Here is a 23,370-nt window from a genome sequence, read left to right on the forward strand (position 1 = left end):
TCATTGTCCATAGTTTTATGGTTTGAATTATGCTCCCCACCCAAATTCATATACTGAAGGCCTAACTTCCAATACCTCAGAATGTGACCTTATTCAGAAAGAAGGTCCTTGCAGATGTAACTAGTTAAGATGTCAACTGGAGTAGGGTGGACCCCTAATCCAAAGTGACTTGTATCCTTATAAAAAGGGGAAATTTGGACACAGACATATAGACACGGACAACACCAATGTGAAGATGAAGGCAGAGGTAGGGGTGATGCTTCTACCAACCAAGGAAGGCCAAAGGTTGCCAGCAAACTAGCAGAGAGGGCCTAGAATAGATCTTCCCCCACATTCCTCAGAGGGAACCAACCCTGCTGATACCTTGATCTCACACCTGTAGCCTCCAAGACTAAAAGAGTAAATCTCTGCTGTTTAAGTCACCCAATTTGTGGTATTTTAAGGTTGTCCTAGCAAACCAACAATGCACCACACGATGCCCAGAGTTTATACAGGGAGGTCATTAGGAGCTTACTCCCCCAAACCAGGGGTGAAATTGTCTTACTTGCCTGAGAATAAGTTAGCGTTTTCTCTATGCCTCTTTTCTTATCTGCAAAATAGGGGTAATAATGATATTTATCATAGCATTGTGGGGAAGATGAAGTAAGCTGATAGATGTAAAGATTAGAGCACGGTACACGGAACATGTACGCTCTCATAGTTATTAGCTATTCTTGTCCTGCACTCATTGGACTATATGCCAGGCACTCTAGGTACCTTACCAAACCAAACAGATACAAATTTGGGGCTTTCTGAAGTTTACATTATAGCGAGAGGATGCAGACAATAAGACAAATAAGCAACTTATGTAACATATTGGCCAGTACTAAGTTCTATGAACAGAAATGAATCAGAGAAGGAGGAAGGGGAGGACGGGTTGGGGAGGGCAGTGGTTGATAGGCCGGCCCAGAGAGGCATCATGGAGGAGGTTAGAAACTGAGCTGGTGCACACCAGGCAGACATAACAGCAAGTGCAAGTGGCCTGTGGTAGGAGTCGGCCTGTATACTCACAGGGCGGGAAGGCCAGTGTGGCTACAGCAAAATGAGGTGGGAAGCGGTGGGAAAGGAGGAGGTCAGAGATGCAATCAGGGACAAGGGGATGTGTCCTGGGAGGGCTTAGGCTTGCACCCTGAATGACATTGCAAGTCAGTGGAGGTTTTGTGCATAGGAATGACCATGCATTTTTATAGAATCACCCTGGCCATGAGGTGAGAGTAGGTATGAGGAAGAAGAGAACAGACAGACCCAGTTAGGATGCTGTTTCTGGAGTCCAGTCAGTGGAGGAGGTAAAACATAATTAGGTTCTAGATGCTCTGACAAGAAAAGGGACATGTTTTCCTGATGGACTGAATGTGATGTCTGAATGAAAGAGAAGAGTTATGAATTGCTCTGAGGTTCGAACCTGAGCAACAGTAAGTATGTTTCCATCAACCAAATTAGGGAAGACTTATGGAGCAATGGGTTAGGGAAGGAGAGAATAAAGTTGTTATTACCAGTGTCCTGCCTCTTACCTTTAGTATTTTGCCTTTATTGTTAGAATGAACGAAGTAGTTGCTAATATTGTCCTTCCTCTTCCTGTTACTGGTACTGCCATTATTTTTTTTTTTTTTAAGATTTTATTTATTTATTTGACAGAGAAAGACACAGCGAGAGAGGGAACACAAACGGGGAGTGGGAGAGGGAGAAGCAGACTCCCTGCTGAGCAGGGAGCCCGATGTGGGACTCGATCCCGGGACTCCAGGATCATGACCTGAGCCGAAGGCAGTCGCTTAACCAACTGAGCCATTATTGTTATTAAAGTGAGAGGTGACTTAATGCACCCTTTTCTGTTTATTCTCAATCCCATCTTCTATGGGACCTTCTTTTTTCCTTACAGGTAACAAGCCACTTTGGGGTCAGCACATTCCACCCAGCTGCTCCTTTTTCTTTTTCCTTTTTTTTTTTTTAAAGATTTTATTTATTTGGGGTGCCTGGGTGGCTCAGTTGTTAAGTGTCTGCCTTCGGCTCAGGTCATGATCCCAGGGTCCTGGGATCAAGTCCTGCATGGGGCTCCCTGCTCAGCAAGGAGCCTGCTTCTCCCTCCCCACTCCCCCTGCTTGTGTTCCTGCTCTTGCTGTCTCTCTGTCAAATAAATAAATAAAATCTTAAAAAAAAAAAAAAAGATTTTATTTATTTGAGAGAGAGAGCACCAGCGGGGGAAGAGCAGACTCCCCGCTGAGTGCAGAGCCCAACACCTGGCTCGATCCCAGGACCCCGAGATCATGACAGAATCAAAGTCAGACACGCTTAACCAATTGAGCCCCCAGGCGCACCCCCACCTTTTTTAAAGATTTTACTTATTTACAGCTGCTCCTTCTTCCCGCTGTAATCTAGTCCCAAAGGGAAGTCAGTGGCTACAGAGCATGCCCCTGTCTCTTGGGAACATAATTTGACTCACCCCTGTTCCTACGGTCACATCTTCCTTCTCGATCTCCCAAGACTGTCTTTGTGAAAGGAAACCCCTGACTTTTCTCCCTTTGGAAATTTCACTGCCCTTTGCTTTTTCTCATTTTAGCCATTTTTCTTCCACTTACTCCAATTTCCATTAATCCTTGCACCAATTCTTCCCCACTCCCAGTACTGGCTGTTCTCGCTCATGAATTCTGCTGGGACCCCTCAGTAAATCTGAATAAATCCCCTGACCTGTCTTCCTCACTTCTCCTTTCCCTCTGGGCCTCAACTAAAACTCTTGCTACAGGAATTGTTGCTTGGTGTCTCTCGGGCTCAGTTTGCTCCTCTGTACAATAAAGGAATTAACCAGGTTATCTCCAAAGATCCTCAGTTGTAACTTTTGAACACACTGACTAGGTGTTTTTCCTGTGTGGCAAGTTCTTCCTTCTATCTAAGTCGTCTTCAGAGCCTGCCTTTCATTACTCTCTTATTACCAAGGTCCCAAGCACATTTTTTTCATCATTATTTCTTTTTTTTTTTAAGATTTTATTTATTCATTTGAGAGAGACAGGGACAGAGAGAGCATAAGCAGAGGGAGAGGGAGAAGCAGACTCTCTACTGAGCCGGGAGCCCAACACGGAGCTCAATCCCAGGACCCTGAGATCATGACCCGAGCCAAAGGCAGACGCTTAACCATCTGAGCCACCCACGTGCCCCTCATCATTATTTCTTAGGCAAAGCGAAATGGCTTTCACCCACACCTTAAGTTGATCAAAAGAATGTGTTTATTTTTCTAGATATTTCCTAACGTTGCACACAAAATATTTGAGGGACCATGATTCAAGTTTAAAGAAACAACCTTATTTGGACATTTCTTAACCATGAGTGAGATTTCATGATTTTCTTTAAGAAATCTATGACTGGAAAGTTTCGTTAATGCCAATGACAAGCAGCTAATGGTGGCATCATTTCTGCTTTGATTTTCTGTGACACACTTTTGAGGTTTTCATCCTCACTTCTTTGCAGGGCCCTCACCTTTGTCTTCCTTTTGCCCTGTAACTGCCAATTTTCATCAGCGATTGAGAAAATAAGAGTGCAAGGAAAAACAATTTGGCTCAGCTGACTGTTTTTTCAAGGAAACTGTTTTTTTAGATTTCAGACTAAGTTTATAAAAAAAACATTTTAATCCTATAATCAGAGGTCATTTTTAATGCTTTTATTCAGCAAAATTCCAGGTAATTTTGAAATACATTGGACATCCATTTATTGAGGACAAGAGAGGTTATTTCAAAACATTCTTTAATAGCCCTAAACTGATTTTTCCTATCAGAAGAAAAAGGAAAATCCACCCGGAAAAGTCTTTTTATAGTGGAGGTTACATAGCTGAGCTTCTTAGGCATTAAACTAATTCACACACAAACACACACACACACGTATATAATTGGTTAGAAATATTCCATTTCAGGATTAAGTTTTACACAACACATTATGACCATAAATGGGTTACTTGGATATAATAGTTATCTCTATTTTTAGCAAGGGAGCTAGATTTCATAATATTCAATCCTGGCTTATAAATTTAACTTGGTAAACTTGCAGGAGGAATGTGAGCTGTCTAGCATTCTCTGACAAATCAAAAGCCATCCCTCCTGAGTCCCACAGTACAGACATGTCTGCCTCCTCTGAACTCCAGTGGAACTTACCTTGTGTTGTCCTTATCTCCCATACTTCCTAATTCAGAGTCTCTCGTATCTATCAATAAATAATTACGAAGAAAAAAGGAGCAGAAAAATAAGCAGGCATTGCAGTTTAATCGAAAAAGCATGGGTGTTGAATTAGACAAACCTAGCTTTGTATCTCATTTCATCTATTTCTTCACCATGTGATCCTGGGCAGCTGACTGAACTATCTGAGCCTTCGTTTTCTCGGCTATATAGCAGAGGTAATTAACTGCCCTCGTACCATGAAGGTTCAATTAAAATTGAAAAGCACCTGGCACATACAAGACACGCGATAAAAGGTACTTCTCCCTCCCCTATTCTGGCATATCATTCATAGAGCAATCCTGTGGCATCACAGAAAATCCTGATTGAACACCGAGCTGTTTCTGGGCTGTGAGCTTTTTGAAGGCAGAGTCTTGTTCATCTTTGTATTTCCTATGGAACCTAGGGTAGTGAGCTACATATTCTGGAGGCGCGGTAACTGTGTACTGTTTTAAACTGAGGGCTGAGGGGTGCCTGGGTGGCTCAGTCGTTAAGCGTCTGCCTTCAGCTCAGGTCATGATCCCAGGGTCCTGGGATCGAGCCCCGCATCGGGCTCCCTACTCAGCGGGAAGCCTGCTTCTCCCTCTCCCACTCCCCCTGCTTGTGTTCCCTCTCTCGCTGTGTCTCTCTCTGTCAAATAAATAAAATCTTTAAAAAAAAAAAAAAACAAAAAACTGAGGGCTGAAACAGGACCACTCCTAAGCTGTGCAACAATTATCTACGGATTGGGGCTCTTCTGGTATGGTGAGCTGTGGCTCAGGCCTCTTGGGTGTTGAGACAGCCCACCATGTTTTAAATTAGGTTGCACAAAATAGAGCTACTTTCCTAAATTCCTTGGCAACTAATCAGAAGGCTGTTCCATTTCTCACTGTAGAAACTATTGCAAAAAAATTGACCTTACTCTGAGAGAGAGAAACAGAATCCACTACACTGTGCTGGAAAATCAACAAGTTGTGTTGAAAGCACTGAGTCACATAAGTGTGGGTTTTAAACACCAGCTGGTCCCTGACTAGCCGTGAGACCTTGGGCAAGCTGTCTACGCTCGTTGAGCCTCAATTAAACCAAAGGGAGAGACAATAACTCCACTGTGGTTGTCACACAGGGTTGTGGGTACAGAAGGTCATGCCCTGGAACCGACTGGAACACTGGGGAAGCAGGATGCCAACACCAAGTCTAGAAAGCCATCACTTCTCAGTCATGGGAGCTCCTCCTCTGTCATGGTCCACGCTTCTACCCATATTCCCTTCTTTGGCAACTGGCCAGCTCTCATTGTATCACTTCAGTTCAATTGAGCAGAAAAGCTGTGCACGTGTGCATGCATGCATCAACACACAAGTGGTCACATCTACGGATCCCCCAACTTTTGTTCCACAGGTCACATTACAATGCCATGAGAAGGTGCGCTCGTTAAGCCGCCATACAACAAATGCACACTTTCCTTTTCCGTCTGATGCTAGAACACTGCACAGTCCAATTTGCTTGTGGCTTTTTCTCACGTGTCAGTCAGTCACAGCTTCCTCTGCAAAAATACTTCAAAGAAAATATAGCCCAGCCAAAGCATTAACAGAAAGCCCCAGACGAAAGGGGGCAGGCTGCGGGCAAAGCCAAGTGACCGGTCTTTTCAGTTCTGGTGGAATCTTTGTTTCTAGGTCACTCTACTAACATCACCTAAGGAAACTGGGTTCCTAAGGAAATTGGGAGGTTGGGGAGGCAGATGGGCCACCTACACACCACATATGGAAGAACGAACCTTCCCAAATTTCTGAAAAAAGTCTTCTTCTGCCCGGGCCAGTGCGTCTTCATCAATGTACACAGCTGGCCTTCTGGCCATGAGGAAGTACTGCACCTTCCTCAGATTCCAGCCCATCACGTACTGGAGCCAGCCGCAGACGGCCGCCGTGGACCTGCCGACCCCGGCGTTGCAGTGAACGTATACGGTGTGTCCATTCTCGAGCAGCGCGTGCAGGAGACAGACCGCCTGGGGCAGCATCTGCACTCGGCCTGGGATTGAGAAAGCACAGCACAGACACATGAATAATGAAACCCCAATATCTCACTCATGACAACTCTTCAGTGCCTGGTGAGATGAGTGCCATGCAAGGAGAGGCAGGGATAGCAGAGCTTGCTCCATTCCTTTGTTTTGACGGAAAAGGTAAGACAATAATAAAGTAGAAAGAACACTCCAGAGGCAGTGGGTCAGCTCTGAACCTTCCCTGGCTTTTGCTTTGAGTGACTTCTGCATCAGGGCAAATTTCCTTTCAAAGAAAACTTAACCGTTGCCTATGGTCAGAAGAACGGATTTTTACATCCATCAGAAGGGCTTGCTCAGATTGGGCAGAGATTTACAGGATTTCACCCTGACTTTCTTTAATCCAAACAGATCTTCAAGATCAATGCAAAACACAGAATTAGTCCATATTGGTTAAAGGAGTCAATCTTATTCACTCAACATATGCCAATTTTCATTTGGCCAATGGGATGGCGAACATTAATTGACCCACATGCGATAACCGATCATTCATTTATTCCTTCATGATACAGTGAGTGTTGAAATGATTCCATTTCTCCTTTACTGGTCAATTGTGATTATGGTTATTATTACCTCATGACTACTATTTTGATTATTAGGTGATCAAATGTCTCATTTATACCCTGATAGGATATGTAATGCTCTGCTCAGCCCTGCCAGACTCCTGTCTCATGAGGCAGAGATCTTCCGAAAGCCATCAAATGCCTAGATGCCTGGAATTTCTTCTGCACACAGGTTCTCAGAGCAAAGACAGTTAGTGGATTTGGTGGGGGGTGTGGACGATGGTCAAATTACTTCAAAGAGGATGAAAGAGGGAAACTGTAGAGAGTCCTGGATTACGCACCCGTGACTTGACATTCACTAGCTAATCTGTATTCTAGACCACACAGGGGCACAATGGCACTTCACATTGCCATCCCACTGGATGATGGGAGAGGTGGGGAAAACTCCCCCCTCAAATGATTTTACTGCAGATCCTGAGGCCTAGAATTTCATGGTGGAATGGAGCCAGGAGGTCATGAGAGCCACTCACGGAAGTTGAGACTTCCCTCTTTAGATATCCTCTTCTAAAATGCCAAGTGCCTCTTAAGGGCTAACACAACACATGGCAATCAGGTATCAGCACCTTAGAAGGACAGACGTTACAAGACCCCATCATGGTTTGAAGGCCCTCTCAGTTACCATTCCATCCGGGGTGGATCTTCCTTAGCTTCAGGCTCACCCTGCTCTGACTTAGGAGCAGAAAATCTACATGGAGGCCAAGATAAGATTCTAATTTTGCTGCCAGTGCTCTATCCATCCATCTTACCAAGGCATCTCAAGCTACAGGTCCCACACGGCAGAGTAGAGACATTTTTAATTGGAATGCCTTTGGTCAGGACACACTGCAATTCATCAGGCTCCATCTCTCCCTGCTGCCTATCGCCCTACGTTCATGTTCCCTGCCTGACCTCTGAGGGCAGCTAAGGGGAGCCCCACCAGCTCCCCTGTGCCGCTTGATTTCTCAAAGTCCAAACTCAGCCATAAACCACCATTGATTTGTTCTTCTTCACTAGGTTTCGGGGTACTCTGAGGGTAGAGCTAGATGGGCATGCCACACAGTCAGTTGCTCATGGCACTCCTTCAGGGGCAGTAAAATATCACCAGAAAAGGAACGAAGTGTAGAAGGTCCTATGTACCAGAGAGACGTCTCACCGTCTGTGCCAGGGAGAGTCCTGTGTAGTTGATGCACCATTTGAGCTGGGAGATCAGAGGAGGCAAAACTTCCAAAGTATGTTGGCAATCCTGCCAACACGGGTGAGGACTGCCCATGTGCAAGGTTGTTGTTCTGCTGAAGGGGTGTTAGAGGTGTAGCCCCACTAATACCGGCTGGGAAGGGAATGACCCCCGATCAACCTGGGCAGCCAGGTTATTCCTGCCATGGCTGGCATCACTGGCCAAGTTCGCTGTGACAGATGCCTCTCCTCCTACCATGTACATTTCCAGGACATGAGCAGGAAAAAACTACAATTTTATTGAAATGTAACAATTTCAATTTTATTGAAATATAGTGGACATACAATGTTATGACACAGTGATCTGACAATTCTATACTGTACGCTCTGCTCAGCACAGTAAGGTAGTTACCCTCTGTCAAGGTTAGTACAAGGTTAGTACAACGTTAGTACAAGGTTACGGACTCTACTCCCTGTGCTGTACTTTTTATCTCCGAGAAGTATTTTTAACATGGGGTTTCACTAAATGCCCAGTGTACAAACAGACCACAGTGGCCATGTGCAGTAGGAGCTTCTGGAAGCAGAGTCCCAGGCCCCGGGGCTCCGCTTCTGCAACCTCAGTGTCACCGACCTGCCCAAACCGGGGTTCACATGGACCCGTCAGGATCCCTTCCCCCCTACCTGCTCTCCGGCCAGAGATTCCCTGAGGAAGGGTCTGCATCAAATGGCCCAAATGATGAACTATCTCTCCCTTTCCTTTTTATCTGTAAAAGATTCTTCAAGAGGCATGCACACAGTTTAGAAGTTGAAAAGTTTGAAAAGGGGTATGTGTGAGCTTGGAATTCTGTGACCTCAGCCATGCGATCCTGGAAGGTAAGTGACAGCTGCCTCTGGGAAGCTCCAGAAGGCTCCCAGTTTAAACACAGGTTTCACCCCGCAGTGGTCTTCTCCTAGAATCACTTGGCCACCCCCCTTAAGAACTGTCAAACAAATACTTAAATAACATAAAAAGGATGCCGGACAAGGACGGGGTCCAGGATCAGCCTGGCCGCCACTGGAGCTCTTGCTTATTTTGATTTCTAGGGACTACAAATCACTCTGCTTTGATTGATGACAGCTCACATTTACTGAGTCCTTTCTACCTGCCAAGTGCTGTTCTAAGCACCATGCAGGTAATAGTTCATTTGCAATCACCTTTTAACAACTATGAGGTTGGTACTATTTTTATCCTCAGTTTATATCTGAGGGAACTGAGGCAAGGAGATCTGCCCAAGGTTATTCCCCCATGGCCACTGAAACCCAGCCAGCCCAACTCCAAAGCCTCTGGTCTTAACCACTACACTAATGCCCTTCCCTAACCTGCCCGGCCAGGGGCACCTGCTGGCCGCCATGCTCTCAAGATGAGTTCTTAGTCAGTCTCCGCCCCCCACCTACCCCGTCACACTGTTGCTCTTAGTCCAGGTGAGAGCAACATCTTCCCTGGGGGTTAGCCCCTCTGCCCTGCCCTAGAGGGGCTCTCTGTGCCAAATGGGCCACGTGCCTCTGCTAGAAAACCCATTCTAGGGAGCCTGAGCTAATACACAACCCACCGAGGAATAAGAAGAGGGTACCCAGAATCAGAGCTTGCACAATGTCAACAAGAGCCCCTAATTTTTTATGTTTCATATATTTAGGCTCCATTTAGAATTTAATTAGATAAAAAGTTTCCATTCATAAAAAAATGGTAATACCTAAAGGCAAGACAGAAATCCAGAATCTCTGTATAAAATATTCCAAATTTTAACTGCTGACAGCTAGGTTGAAAATTTTCAACCCCGTGCAGGGGTTCACTGTCTGTGATTCTTACTTTGGAATTTAAAACAGGCCTCAGCTCTCAGTAGATGCTCAGTGAGCATTCATTAAGTGCATGAATAAAAAATAAAACGAAACAAAATCCAATAATACTGATTAGATCTGAGACACTACTAGAGTCCTCTAATCTAACTTGTGGCCCATACCTACTCCAGCCTAATCCAACTCTGAATAGATTAAAAGCTTCTTGAAAGCATGCATTGAGCAAACAAAGATTGGGAGAAGAGGGACAAGGAAATGCTGGGAACAGCCTGTGGCATTAGGACCTGAAATCAGGGAGAGGAGTGGAAAAGGCCCTGAAGATGCCCTTTACCTAAGGTTGACCTTGAAAGAAATTATTTCTGGACCGACTTTCAGCCTTTCCAACATACACATATGTGCGTGTGCACACACATGCACATACACACACACACCCCTTCCTTTTTTACTCCAGGCAGATTTATGGCTGAATATATTATTTTATTTGAGCATATCTCCTTTTCCACCTTTTTGAAATGTAATATAGATAAATATCATCTAGTACGTCCTTCAGTAGAAACTTAAGAACTTGGGACTAAAAATATAGTCCCAACTTTGTGATTTTCAAAGCCCTTGCATATCAATCATCTTATTCTATTGTTATAATCCTGTAAGGCAGAAATGATTACCCCATTTTCCAAATGCAGGAATTAGCCCACTCGATATCACACAGCTAGGCGGTGGCAACGAGGCTCAAGCCCACGGGCCTTGGCTCCAAGGTCAGTGTCGGCATCATGGAAGAGCTGAACGCGGTGTTGAGTCAGAGAAGAACTGAGTGTGACAACAAAGGGGTAGGTGAGGACTCTGGGAAGCACGTGCCCTCGCTTGGGAGGCAAGGGCAGACCATTCGTTATCACCAGCACTGCCCTGACAGAGGTCAAAACACAATCTGAGTACTTCCTATGAAGGAAAATGGAATTTTAATGAACAGATTTGGTTTTTTTCAGATGAGTGCTAGATTTGGGAGATTTTCATGTCTCAGGTGAAGGGTACAGACCAAAATTTAAAAAAAAAAAAAAAAGGAAAGAAAAAACCTAACTAACTCCTCTGCATGTGACAAAATGTACAAGAGTAAGGATCGATAGCACAATGGATTATAACAGGTCTGTGACAACTGGTGGTGACAGTCAGGCCTAACAAACTGTCTTCTCTCTCAGACTTCATCTGACAGCATTATGCTACAGCTCAAAACACTTCCAGATGGGTTTTTCTCTAGCGTTCCAAAAATAGTCAGCTGAAGTAATCTATATGTTCATTGTGCTAATATTGTCAGCCACACAGATTAATCTATTGGTCAGAACTTCCCCTGCGACTCAGGAATGGTCATTAACCCTTTGATTACTCCCCCAGTCATGCTGAACCAAAGGAAGCCTTCATTTAGTCTTAGCGTTTGGCCTTTTGCAGGTGGGAGCTTTCCTTCTGCTGTCCTGGTGGTTGCCAGACTGCCTCAGTGTGGAAGGTGCTCCACGGTTGTGACCAGGATGGGACCTGGTGACCCTGGGACCCCCAAAAAGGTTTTAACACCACTACGGTGTGCCTTTGGGGATGGAGTTATCGGGACAGGGATGGAGAGGGATGCATGCCATAGCAGGTCAGCTGCGCTGAGCTTTGGCTCACATTATACCCTACCGGGTAACAATGCTATAAAATCAGAAGCAAGAAAGCAAAAATCAGAATGCTCTCTGGAAGCTACAGGCACATGAACCTAACAATCTTGTCTGTTTTGAAACCGGAAAAACAAAGCACTTTCCTATCAATCATCTTACTCTATTGTTTTGATCCTGTAGGGCAGAAATGATTACCCTGTCTTCCAAATGCAGGAACTAGCCTGCTCGATATCACACAGCTACCCGGGAACTTTCCTTCTGCTGTCACAGGTGCTGCCAAACTTCCTCAGTGTGGAAGGTGCTCCACGGTTGTGGCTGTGATGAGACCCCAAAAAGACTTTAACACAACTACAGAGGGCCTAGGTTCAACCAATGATCTTCCATGCAAGTAAAGTGATTTTTTTTTCCTTGGAAACGGGCAGAGCTCTTATGGCTACATCAAGTTTCTTTGGATCAGCGTTACCAACAGGAATAACCAAACTATCTCTTCCTTCATGAATAAAAATTATACCTCCTCCCCAGTGAGGGTTCAGTCCAGCCTGGGAACCACCTGAGATTCATAAAGAGTCAAGGTGGCCGACGTGCAGTCTCTCTAGGATCCTTGAGATCTTCTCTGCCCACCTGCATCTTGGACTGTTGACTCTGCGGAGACCAGCTACCTCCCTGGCCACTCATGACTTTGTCTAACTCCAGGTGATCATGACTACAAGGGACTACAAGTGCGGTGGTCTGTAGAATGTGCACGGAGAGCCCGGGGGAGCGTGCAGGGAGAGGTGTCTGCAGCAATGTTCTAAGTCTGACTGCCTGTGCTTAAATCCAGGCTGTGTCTCTTTTCCGATGACCCTGACCACATTACTTCACATTTTTGTACCTGTCTCTTCCTCTGCAAGATGGACAAGATTGCATCTGCCTGGAGTGTTGTCAGAATTAAATGAGGTAAGGTATGAAATCGCTGAAGAGAGTGTCTGATACATTATGTACTTTGGGAGGAAGAGGACTGATGGTAGAGCCGTTTCTGACTAGGCACAACTGCCTTCCTTCTTTCCCCCAGAACAGCAGTTCACCAAACTCCCCGAGCCTGAGCCATTCCCACAGCTCTCTGCTGCCCCCTGCTGACATCTGGTTGATACAAGTAGCGTAACGGTTCTAGCTCTTCCATTCCTTGCCCCGCAAGCACTCTACTGGACCACCAAGCTGAAACACAGAGCATTCCTGTAAAACCCCATGCCTTGGGCCTTGATCTATGCTGTTTCTTCCATCTGGCATGCCCTTCCTTCCTCCCCATTGACCTGTCAAAACCAGGCCCACCTCAAATGCCATGAGACGGACACAGCCTCCCTGTGCTCCCCCCCACCAGCACCCCCTAACCCACCAGCAGCACTTGACTCCTTCCTCACATCATGTTCTTCTCTGTATTGTAATAAGTTTTGAACTTCTCTTACCGCCTCTTGCTAGGAGGTCAAAATTATGCCTTACTTGTCTCTCATCGCCCCAGTAGCACGCATGTCATAAAGCTCCTTCACAGAGACATGCTCGGCCGGTACTCGTGCTGGAACTACAGCCTCGCGATTGCCACACAGCCCGCAGCTGTGTCATCTCTCATGATCTCCCGCTCCAACTATCGCAGTAGCCCCCTAACTGGGGTCCCCAGATCCACTCTGGGCCCATCTCCCATCCATTATCCACAGTGCCAACTTTTAGGTAACACTCTACATTCTCCTGCACCAGAGACTTCCCAAGTTGGCAGCCCACTTGCTGGGAGCCTCTCTCCCACCTCCTCCTCTAACCTTCGGACTTAAGCTCAAACATACCCAAACAAACCTTCCTTGACCCTCTTCCTACATCTGATTTGCCTGTGCATGCCCTCATAGCAGTATCTTCCTAACAAAAATGTCATCATAGCTGTAAATTTCTATTTCTGGTCCTTTGATGAATGCATGTCTTCCCTTAGGACTAGAAGCTCCGCCCCTTTGGGGCTGCATGGAAAAAAAAAAAAAGGACTAGAAGCTCCATGGGGACAGGGGCTACACCTGCTTTTCCTCACCATTGTATTCCTAGCTGCCAGCATAATGCCACATATACATTAGATACACGATAAATATACGTTTAATAAATAAACAAATCAAAGGAGCCATGTTAAACAGAATCTTAGCCAAGGTGCAAAAATCCGTTAAATATATTAAATCTAAAATCTTATACTGATTCCATTTCTATCATTCATATTTAAGTCATTCAATTATAGACAGAAAGGTATGTAGGTAGGCAGATAGACAGACAGACAGCAAGGGCTTCCCTGAAACACATTCAACAAGAAGCCAGAAAGATTCTTCTGATGCTTACCTTCGGTGCTCATATCTGGTGTCGGCATCCAGATGTAGACCAAGCCTTCTTCCCTATAGAGCTTAATCATGGTGTCTGGTGTCATGGGTTCTGGGTAGCGGTTACAGCCCGAGGAATTCTGTACAATATCCCATTCAGTCTGGAAATTCATTACAGCTGTAATCCCCAATTCATGCTTCAGTTTGATGGTTATATGTTCCACTTGACGAGGGCAGCTACCCAGCCAGATATTTGGTAGAATTCTAATGAGAATATATAGAGGCAACTATTACTATTGTTATTGTCATGGCTTGAATTCTGAGGAGCTGCAGAAAACACGGTGTAATAAAATGCAATTAACCTTTACATCTGGCACAGGAAAAGCTGCCGTAACAATATTAGATGGTATAATAATATTAGTGATATAATAATACTATTGAAAGAAAAAATACTGGTGGTGTCATTTTTAGGGAAATAATTCTATTAACTAAAATGCTAGGAAATAAGCATTAGCAAGCCAAATCTTGCAACATATTAAAATAAGCCCACTAAGTTGTATTTATTCTTTGAATGTATATGTGGTTCAACATTAGGAAACTCATCAACATATTTGAAACACTAACAAGTTAAAGGCAAAACTTCAATGATTATATCAGTAAATTCTGGAAAACATTTGCCAAAATCGGCCATTATTCCTGTTTAAAACTCTACATAAAAATTTCAAATAGTACAGAGGCGCCTGGGTGGCTCAGTCGTTAAGCACCTGCCATCGCCTCAGGTCATGATCCCGGGGTCCTGGGATCAAGCCCCACATCAGGCTCTCTGCTCAGCAGGAAGCCTGCTTCTTGCTCTCCCACTCCCCCTGCTTGTGTTCCTGCTCTTGCTATCTCTCTCTCTCTGTCAAATAAATAAATAAAATCTTTAAAAAAGAAAAAATTTCAAATAGTAGGAAAACTTTTAAACACCAGAAGCTAACAAACAACAATCTTCTTTTAAACAAAATCAAAGTCAAGCTTATATCCATTAGTACCCAACATTGTCCTATATGTTTCATCTAATGCTATAAGAAGAAATAGAACTATCTGGAAAAAAATAAAAGAAAATGTTCATATTTTTTCAAGCATGTTTCTCTATCTAATATCCCAAAGGCTGGACCCCACCCTCAAAGTTTCTGAGTCAGTAGATCTGGGTTGAGAGTCCAAGAATTTGGACTTCTAACAAGTCCCCAGGCAATACTGATGCTGCTCATTCAGTGCAAAACCTTGAGAAGCACTCCCTAAAAGATTCAATTACAAAAGCTATGCAAATATTAAAAGTATTAAGACATCTGGATGAGGGAAAATGTACAAAAATCAAACAGCTCTTCTCTATTCGCAATAGCCAGGTAGAAATGGGGAAGTGGAGGTGAATCTCATTCAAAAATAGAAAGAAAATTGTAAAACATCTAGGAATACATTTAACCAGAAAGATTTATGAAATTTTATTGGACATTAAGAAAAAAAACAATAGGTAGACATACTGTGATATTATGATTTATAATAAGAAATATGTATTTGGTCTTCATCACAGTTTCCTGAGTGATAAAAGCCATAAAGCTGTCTTTTGTTATGTTAATGAGGTAACTTTGGACAGCACCCACCCTGGGCTGGTTGGCAGGGGAACCAACTTTGTGACTAGAGGACAGACCTTCCACCCACCCCTCGGCTTCTGGGAGAAGAGAGAGCTGAAGGTTGAACCAATCACCAATGGCCAATGATTTAATCAATCATCCCTATGTAATGGATCCTGCTTCCTTAGCCAAAGTGCCCTTTATATGCGTCTTATTTCAGCTTGTTGTCTCTAATAATAGGTGGTATACTTCTAGTTACATGATACATTGGAGGTAATAGGATGCATGATGTACTTTCTAAACAGTAATTAGACTTTTGCTTATACACTCAAGAGAATGATTTGACACCATTAAAAATCAATTTTTACTCATCTCATCTTTTAATCTTCTCTTGGCATCAATGGCACTTTAAATAATTTTAAAAATCAGGATTTTTTAAGGTAAAAAGAAATATGGGATTTAGGGAATAAAAATCCTCTGTAAAGGTAGTTTTGATGCAAGACATACAAAACTTCAAAGATATAATAATGAAATTAAAAAATAAATAGATCACAATTATATTATAAATTATACTGTAAAACTTCCAGAGAATTACTACTTTATGAATAGCTCACTATTGGTCATGAGTTACATCAGATTTCTGGCAGCTCAACTATAGATCATCTGAAAAGGTCGGAGGAAACCACTGCACCTAACGGGTATTGACAATCAACCCAGAAGTTCCCAAACCTGACTTTGCATTCAAGCCACATGAGTTTTTATAAAAACTTGTATTACCAACATCTAGTCCAGAGGTCATCAGTCATTAAGTGTCTGTGGAGTGAGGTCTATGATTCTGTGGATTTTTTTTCAAGAAATTAACCAGGTTATATATATTACATATGCAGCCCGATTCCAAAACCACTAGCCTGGCCAATCCCAATAAATATGTAGGAAGTTAGTATAGAGATCTCAATACCTTTTAATAGCACCAAAAAATACAGCAATGAAAGGGCATGGATTGCTCAGCCCTACACACGCATATAAGAGTTAAGTCCTTACCATTCTCCAAAAATACTTTCAAGACTAAAAATGATCCCCAGACAGAAAGTGGGGAATGGGAAACTGTTAGGAAAGAGTAGCTATGAGGATGTGTGTCTATGTGTTTAATAGGTAGCATCTTCTAAAAAGTCAAAACTAAATCTACTTCTGAGTCATGACAAGTATTTAATACAGCAACATTCATTAAGAACGTACTTTGGCCAAAAAAACGAATGTACTTTTGAAGATAAAAGATTTATTCATTTGAGTTTTGACTACTGCCACCATGATTCAACAAAATTTTATTTAAATAAAATCCATCCTAGTAATGTTACAACTTAGCTAAAGACCGGGGATGGGGGGCGGTGGGGGTGAGGGTTTCGGGAGTAGATGGATAGCTGACATTCTGGAACCTTATTTTGTTGGACTGCAAATCAAAATCAATTTCGCTCATTTGGGGGAATCTGGATTTGTGGTTCCAGGTAATCACATCACAATACTACAATGTTCGCTTCACCTGTCAGGCGGGGCCCCTGTTACAACAGCTAGTGAAACGTATGAATCAGAGCCCGCTTGTTCCATCTCTGCTGTCAGTCAAAGGGGGCCTTACTGGCAAAAATGAGTACATCAGACAGAATCAGCATCCAAGCACTTTGCAGAAAATACCACCGGGTTTTGACAGGAGGAGGGGGCATAGGAAAAACAGAAGGTATCAGCAAATAAGCCAGTTGTATGAACTCCACATCTCAAGTTCCATCACTAATGGCCTTGAAAAATGGCAGAATAACCTCTTCCTGAAGGTGAAAATTAGCATTATATTTTGTCCATAAGAAAAAAAAGTTAGGAAACACGGGATGATGAGATCAATGTGTGAACATAGAATATGTTTATTTTTTATCACCCCAAGAGACCACAACTATTAAAAGCAGTGCCTTCTTCTAAGCCATAAAAACACAGCACCATTTCAAAGAGGGAGAAAATGGATTTTGCTGAGGTTCTTCATAAAACCCAGCTAATGATTCAGGAGTTTAAAAAAAAAAAAATGATTAGCACATTTTCTAAGTTGGATAATTTTGTTGCATTTACCTTATTTAATATTTTATGGGCAATTCAACGTGAAATTAAAATGTGATCTGGCTTTTAAATAATGGGTAAAGAAAAAAAAGTCTATCAGTCCTATCATTTAGATCTCATTACTGGGAAAGCAAGAGAAACGTTAAAATCAACCTCCAGTAAGCTCCAAGCTTCATTAGCACATGTAACTCCTTCTGCTAAAAATCTGCCCTCTAGTGTTAAGTGTTACGTTATTAATAACAAACTTCTACCCCAAAGACTCCAGTTAAGGCTGAATGACTGCAAAAAGACAAATTTCAATTTAGAGAGTGATACTAACTTCTTTATTTAAAAAATAGTTTTATTATAGTTTGCTTATAGGTTATAGACTATAGTATATAGAGAGCACATGCTAATTTCTACAGGTACACTTAGTTTCTTAGATTTTTTTTTGGATGTGCTATGTAGTTTATAGCCACATGAAGCAAATATTTTTGTCATATGTTTTTATTTTCTATATTTAAAATGCCATATAATAATTATTAAGGTTGTTATGGATTGACTTGAGTCTCCCCAAAATTTCCATGTTGAAGTCCTAACCCCAGCACCTTAGATGTCACCTCACTTGGAGATAGGGTCCCTACAGAGGTAATCAAGTTAAAATGAAGCCATTAGGGTACACTCTAATCCAGTACACCTGTTATTCTTATAAGGGGAAATTTGGACACAAACACATACAGAGAGATGATGTGAAGATAAAAGAAGACAGCTGTCTACAAGGCAAGGAGAAGGGCTTAGAATAGATCCTTCTCTCAAAGCCCTCAGAATGAATCAACCCTATAGACACAGTGATCCTGAACTTTTAGCCTCCAGAACTGAAACAAAAATTTTCTGTTGTTTAAAAACCATCACAGTTCATGGTACTTTGTTAGAGCAGCCCCAGAAAACTAATACAAAGTCTAAACATTCAGACTTAAAATATATACATTCAACCATCCAGATTCTTCAAATATCCATAAATGAGGTATACTTAAAGTAAAACATTTTAATAGATATTTTTCACCTTTCATTCTGATCTTTGAAATTCTACAATTAGCTTTTGATTGTGGCATCCCAGTTGTCCTCTTATACAATAGTACTACCCATTCTCATTCCTTGACTCATGTCCTTCAGTCCATCACTTGAGCATCTCCAACATGGCAGATAAGATCATCAGGCCCCTGGTTGTGCTATTTGGGTTTCCTTCTTAATCTAATAGCTCAGTTCTAAAGTTCTGAACTTTAGAACTAGGTACCTAGTTTTCATAAATACAGTACAGTCTTGGGCCTGTTTGCTTGGCTTTCAGAGAATGGATCTCAATGGAAAATCACCTGAAATGTATAAGAGCACAGTCTTTGGACTCACAACTTGTTAAGATTCTGAGTCCAAGGGTGGCTCAGTCAGTTAAACATCTGCCTTAGGCTCAGGTCATGATCCCAGAGTCCCAGGATCAAGTCCCTCATCAGGCTCCCTGCTCCGTGGGGGGTCTGCTTCTCCCTCTGCCCCTCACCCCACTCATGCTCTCTGTCTCGTTCTCTTGCCAATAAATAATAAATAAATAAATAAATAAATAAATAAATAAATAAATAAATAAAGTCTTTAACAAAAAAAAAAAAAGAAGATTCTGAGTCCAAGAGACTTTGGCTTTCTTGGTTTTGAGGCTTTGTTGCCCTGAAATTTGGTTTATATGCCACACTGACAGATTATAGCAATAAATAAGGCAACTGTCACACTTCACTTTCTTAGTCAGTCAAGGTAATACAAAGATTGAGGCAAATAACTAGGCTAAGCAGCCTCAGTTGGTTACTGTGATACAAAGTTCAACAAAATGTTCTGTCTCTTGGCATGTTAATTTTGCTTCCAATGCTGAGCACTCCTTGAAAGAGTAAAATGTCATGTTTAATACGTTCTCACATACTGAACTTGAAAGGATTTGTTTAAAATTAATCACTTGCATAATGAACTAGTAACCACTGAAGATCAAGGAAGTAATTAAAAATTAAATGTAAGATTTTTTCCTGTATTTGTTTTAAAATCATTCCGTCCATTTAACAAATAGGTAACGATGCCTCCTTTTTGCCAGGCAGTCAACAGCCAACGGTGAGCAAGACAGTCAAGGTATATGCCCTCACGCAAGCCTGCATTCTTGGAGGAAGACAGGCAGTGAGCAAATGAACATGCAAAATGTATAATATTTATTTGTAATGTGCTATTGAGGACACAAACAGGGAGTTAAAATAGAAAATCACAGGAAAGCCAGACTTCAGATAAGACAGTGAGGAAGGTCCTCCCCGAAAAGGTGACATTAAAACCGAGACCTGATGTGGGAAAAAGAGTGAGACATTCAACATTCCTATGGTGAGAAAGAGTGAGGTAGACTTTAGGAACTGAGAGAAGCCCAGAAAGGGCAAGAGAGGGGCATGGCATGACTTAGATTGAGAAGACCCTGTCGGGCCTCACTGACCTGCTAGGGAATTTGCATAACACCACAAATGCAATGAAAAAGCAGTGAGAGGTTGTTAAGTGGAGGAGTTACATGGACTTGTTTTAGCATTTTTAAAGGGTGACTCTAGCTGTTAGTGGAAAATGGATTGGGCAGAAGCTAGAGCAGGAAACTATCGAGGAAAAGGGAAGACCTTTGGGAGAGTGATGGCTTGGGATAGTTATTGGTGCAGATAGAGAAAAGTGGATTAACTCAAAATGTACTTTAGTGGTGGAACCAGCAGGATTTGCACATTAATTAGACGAAAGAGTAGAGAGAAAGTGAAAATTCAAAAATGACTCTAAGTTTACTAATGTGATACTATAATCTACAGTTTCTTAACCAGGTCTGCCTTCAGTGAAGCCTGGCGCTCTCTAAGTTTATTTACTATGTATTTTTACAAGTTTCAGAGTAATCAACATTTTATACACCAGGCATCATGCTTATGGCATCCATATGCTTAAAGGCTTAATGATATCAAACTATTCAAACTTCTTTTCAGTTTTCCACACAAATCATTATATCCGTTATAGAAATGTTAATAACATAGGGGTTTTATTGATGTAAGAACTTTGTATGCAGGATAAGTTGACTATCAACTAGATTTATCTCATTTCAAGGAAATATCCACTGTAGACCAAGTGGTACACAGGAAACTGATTTATTTATTTAATCAATTCACTAAAGAGATATTATTAAAATTTATTTTTTATACCTGTGGGTCTTTATTTCAGCTCTAGAACAACAACAAAAAAGGAACTTAAAACGCATGACAGCAAATGAAAAAAACGCATTTTTCTTCTTTTTTACAGTAATTCTTCAATGCCAACCAATCATCTGATTAATTAAAATACAAGAAATTTCTAGTATGAAAAAAAAATTCTATTCAGTACTTGGAACACAATAGGTGTTTTCGCTATAGTTTTCTTGGCCAAAAAAAAGTGTGGGATAGTTGTACAATTATTATCCATCTAAACCAGAGCTTCTCAAATATTAATGTGGAGACACATCATCTAGGGATCATCTCAAGATGCAGATAGTGATTCGGTAAATCTGGGATGGAGCCTAAGATTCTGCATTTTTACAAGCTCCCCTGTAGTACCAAGGCCGCTGGCCCTTGTAGCAAGGAGTACTCTGATGGTATTCGACCTAAATACTATCATTATTTTATTATACATCACAACAGTTCACTATAGTTCAGTACTCAGTACTTCAGTACTCAGGCACACTGATGAGTAAAAGAAGATCATCCTGCTAGAACAAACAGGAAGACAAGCATTTTATCTCTACTACTGATGCTAGTATTAGAGGCCTAATATTAACCATGCAAAGAGAACGTTATTTTTTTTAATTCTAATTACGGAACATTTTAAAATCTCTTCAGTCCTCTTTCTTGATTTTCCAGGGAAGAACCTGCAAGAAGCCAAATGACTGTCTTATGTAACAACCCTCCTTGGCTCTAAAACATTCCTCCTTTCTCCTTTTTTATAGTGCTCATCGGCTTCATGATAGAGACCTAAAATTTCCTTTTGTGTCATCTTTTTAAAATGTAGTTGGGGATTTTTTTACATGTAGATGCTGAAAATCAGGGAAAACTCACATAAGACTTGAAATGTCTAGGGAGGGCATCAAGGGAATTAAATGGTTGAAAACTCTGATGCCATCAGCCGTGTTGCAGCAAGGGGTGTTAGAAATTAGGTAAGGTTCCAGAAGGACCAACAAGAAACCCCTCCTCTTCCCCTTCGAGACGTTAGTAGTTAGGATGGTAAGACCAGGAGAGATGTTAAACCACAAATATTCTAATACTGAGACCTACCAAAGCCCTGGGACATTTTGCTTCTTTCATTCAGCCTGAAGTCAGGGCACATACAGTATATTTCACAATGTACAGAGAGAAGTCATGGTAGCCAGTAAACCCTCCTAAAGATAATGCAAATCGAAAAGGCCTCTTTTAAATTACCCACAGATCCTGAAGACCCAGAGCTATGGGAAAAGAGGCCAGGAATTAGTGATACTTCATCTCCTTATGTTATCCCTAACTAGGAGAGGTCTTAAACAGACATGTAGTCTAATACAATTCACAAACAGGCTAAGTCCCAATCATACCCCAACCAAACTGTCATATTTAAATTGGTAATCTTCAACAACCCCAGTCATGGAGAGAGTGCATGCAGTTAAATGGTGCTCTTATCGGCAGCTAATTTGTTCTGGCAAGACCTTCCCAGGGGCGCCTGGGTGGCTCAGTCGGTTAAGCATCTGCCTTCGGCTCAGGTCATGATCCCAGGGTCCTGGGATCGAGCCCCGCATCGGGCTCCCTGTTCGGCGGGAAGCCTGCTTCTCCTTCTCCCTCTCCCACTCCCCCTGCTTGTGTTCCCTCTCTCGCTGTGTCTCTCTCTGTCAAATAAATCAATAAAATCTTTAAAAAAAAAAAAAAAAGACCTTCCCAATAGAGTTTTATTTAAGATCATCCATTCCACTGACCACTCATTGAAGTGCTCAGTTGGTAGAAATCAGCCTTAATTTTTTTAAGCTAAAATTGCCTCTTCTGTGTTTCATAGCCCAGGACATTGTCATTTCCATCTGGTGCTATGCAAGTGTTTCAATTTCTTCAAGACTTTTGAAGATATTTATTCTGTACTCACAACTGGGCTTAAGTGTATGGAGAAATGTTAGGATCTCAAACTTTTTAAACATATCTGATATCTAAAGCATATGTCCCTTAAACAATATGAACCAACCATAGGCTCCCATTAAGAGAATTCAGTCTAGTGTCAGAGAGCCAACACCTATCAAGTCACATCCAGCACAACTGATACTCAACAGACAGTTTAATGTATTCCTATCTCAGTTCCATCTCTGTTCCAGATTATATCCCTAGGTGATAGCATGTATCCTATTGATCACTTCCATTACCACACATACACCCAGTTTATTTTTACTAATGTTTCTGTCTCCTTCGTAAGCTCTCTTAAGTGTGAGTGTTTCTCAGAGTTCCAGACTGTAAGTCATCTCCCAAATATACACTGCCACCTATAACTGTCATCTACATGCTGGTAAATTCCAAAACTATTGCCTCCAGCTCAGACCTCAATGTCCTACTGGAATTCTCCATTCAATGTCCGTCCCATAAGTACCAAATGAACTCATCTTCACCATCTTTCACTCTTTGCTCCCTACCCAAAAACCTAATTTTCCTCTGGTGTTCTTGGTCTCTGTAAATTATCCCACAGCTGCCCAATCATCTAAGCCAGGAAACTTCACTTAATTCTTCTCTCTTCCCCTTCTTACAGTCATTAACCCATAGAAGTCAATCTCCTAAATAGCTGTCTATATTAGCTAGTCTACATTATCCCCTAGTCTACATTAGCATTGCTTCCCTTCAGATCTTCAACACTT

General features: G+C 42.1%; 1 protein-coding gene across 7 annotated transcripts in view; it reads right to left on the minus strand.

Moving 5' to 3' along the window:
• Window positions 1-23,370, minus strand: part of EPM2A (EPM2A glucan phosphatase, laforin) — a 129,414-nt gene that overhangs the window by 31,667 nt on the left and 74,377 nt on the right. For 6 of the 7 annotated variants that reach the window (XR_004676604.1, XR_004676605.1, XM_034990917.1 and 3 more), the window contains exons 3-4: window positions 13,793-14,034; window positions 5,983-6,233 (exon numbers count right to left, since the gene is read on the minus strand). Coding sequence is in view for 5 of the 7 variants with exons in the window: in XM_034990917.1 (XP_034846808.1) it covers window positions 5,983-6,233; window positions 13,793-14,034 (493 nt within the window). In the remaining 2 variants the exon portion in view is untranslated. Of the gene's footprint in view, window positions 1-5,982; window positions 6,234-13,792; window positions 14,035-23,370 lie in introns of those variants that run through there. The other variant, XM_034990919.1, reaches the window with a different exon arrangement.

Source organism: Mirounga leonina, unplaced genomic scaffold (assembly GCF_011800145.1).
Source record: "Mirounga leonina isolate KUSES-001 unplaced genomic scaffold, KU_Mleo_1.0 Mir_53, whole genome shotgun sequence".
In the NCBI taxonomy this organism is placed as follows: Eukaryota; Metazoa; Chordata; class Mammalia; order Carnivora; family Phocidae; genus Mirounga; species Mirounga leonina.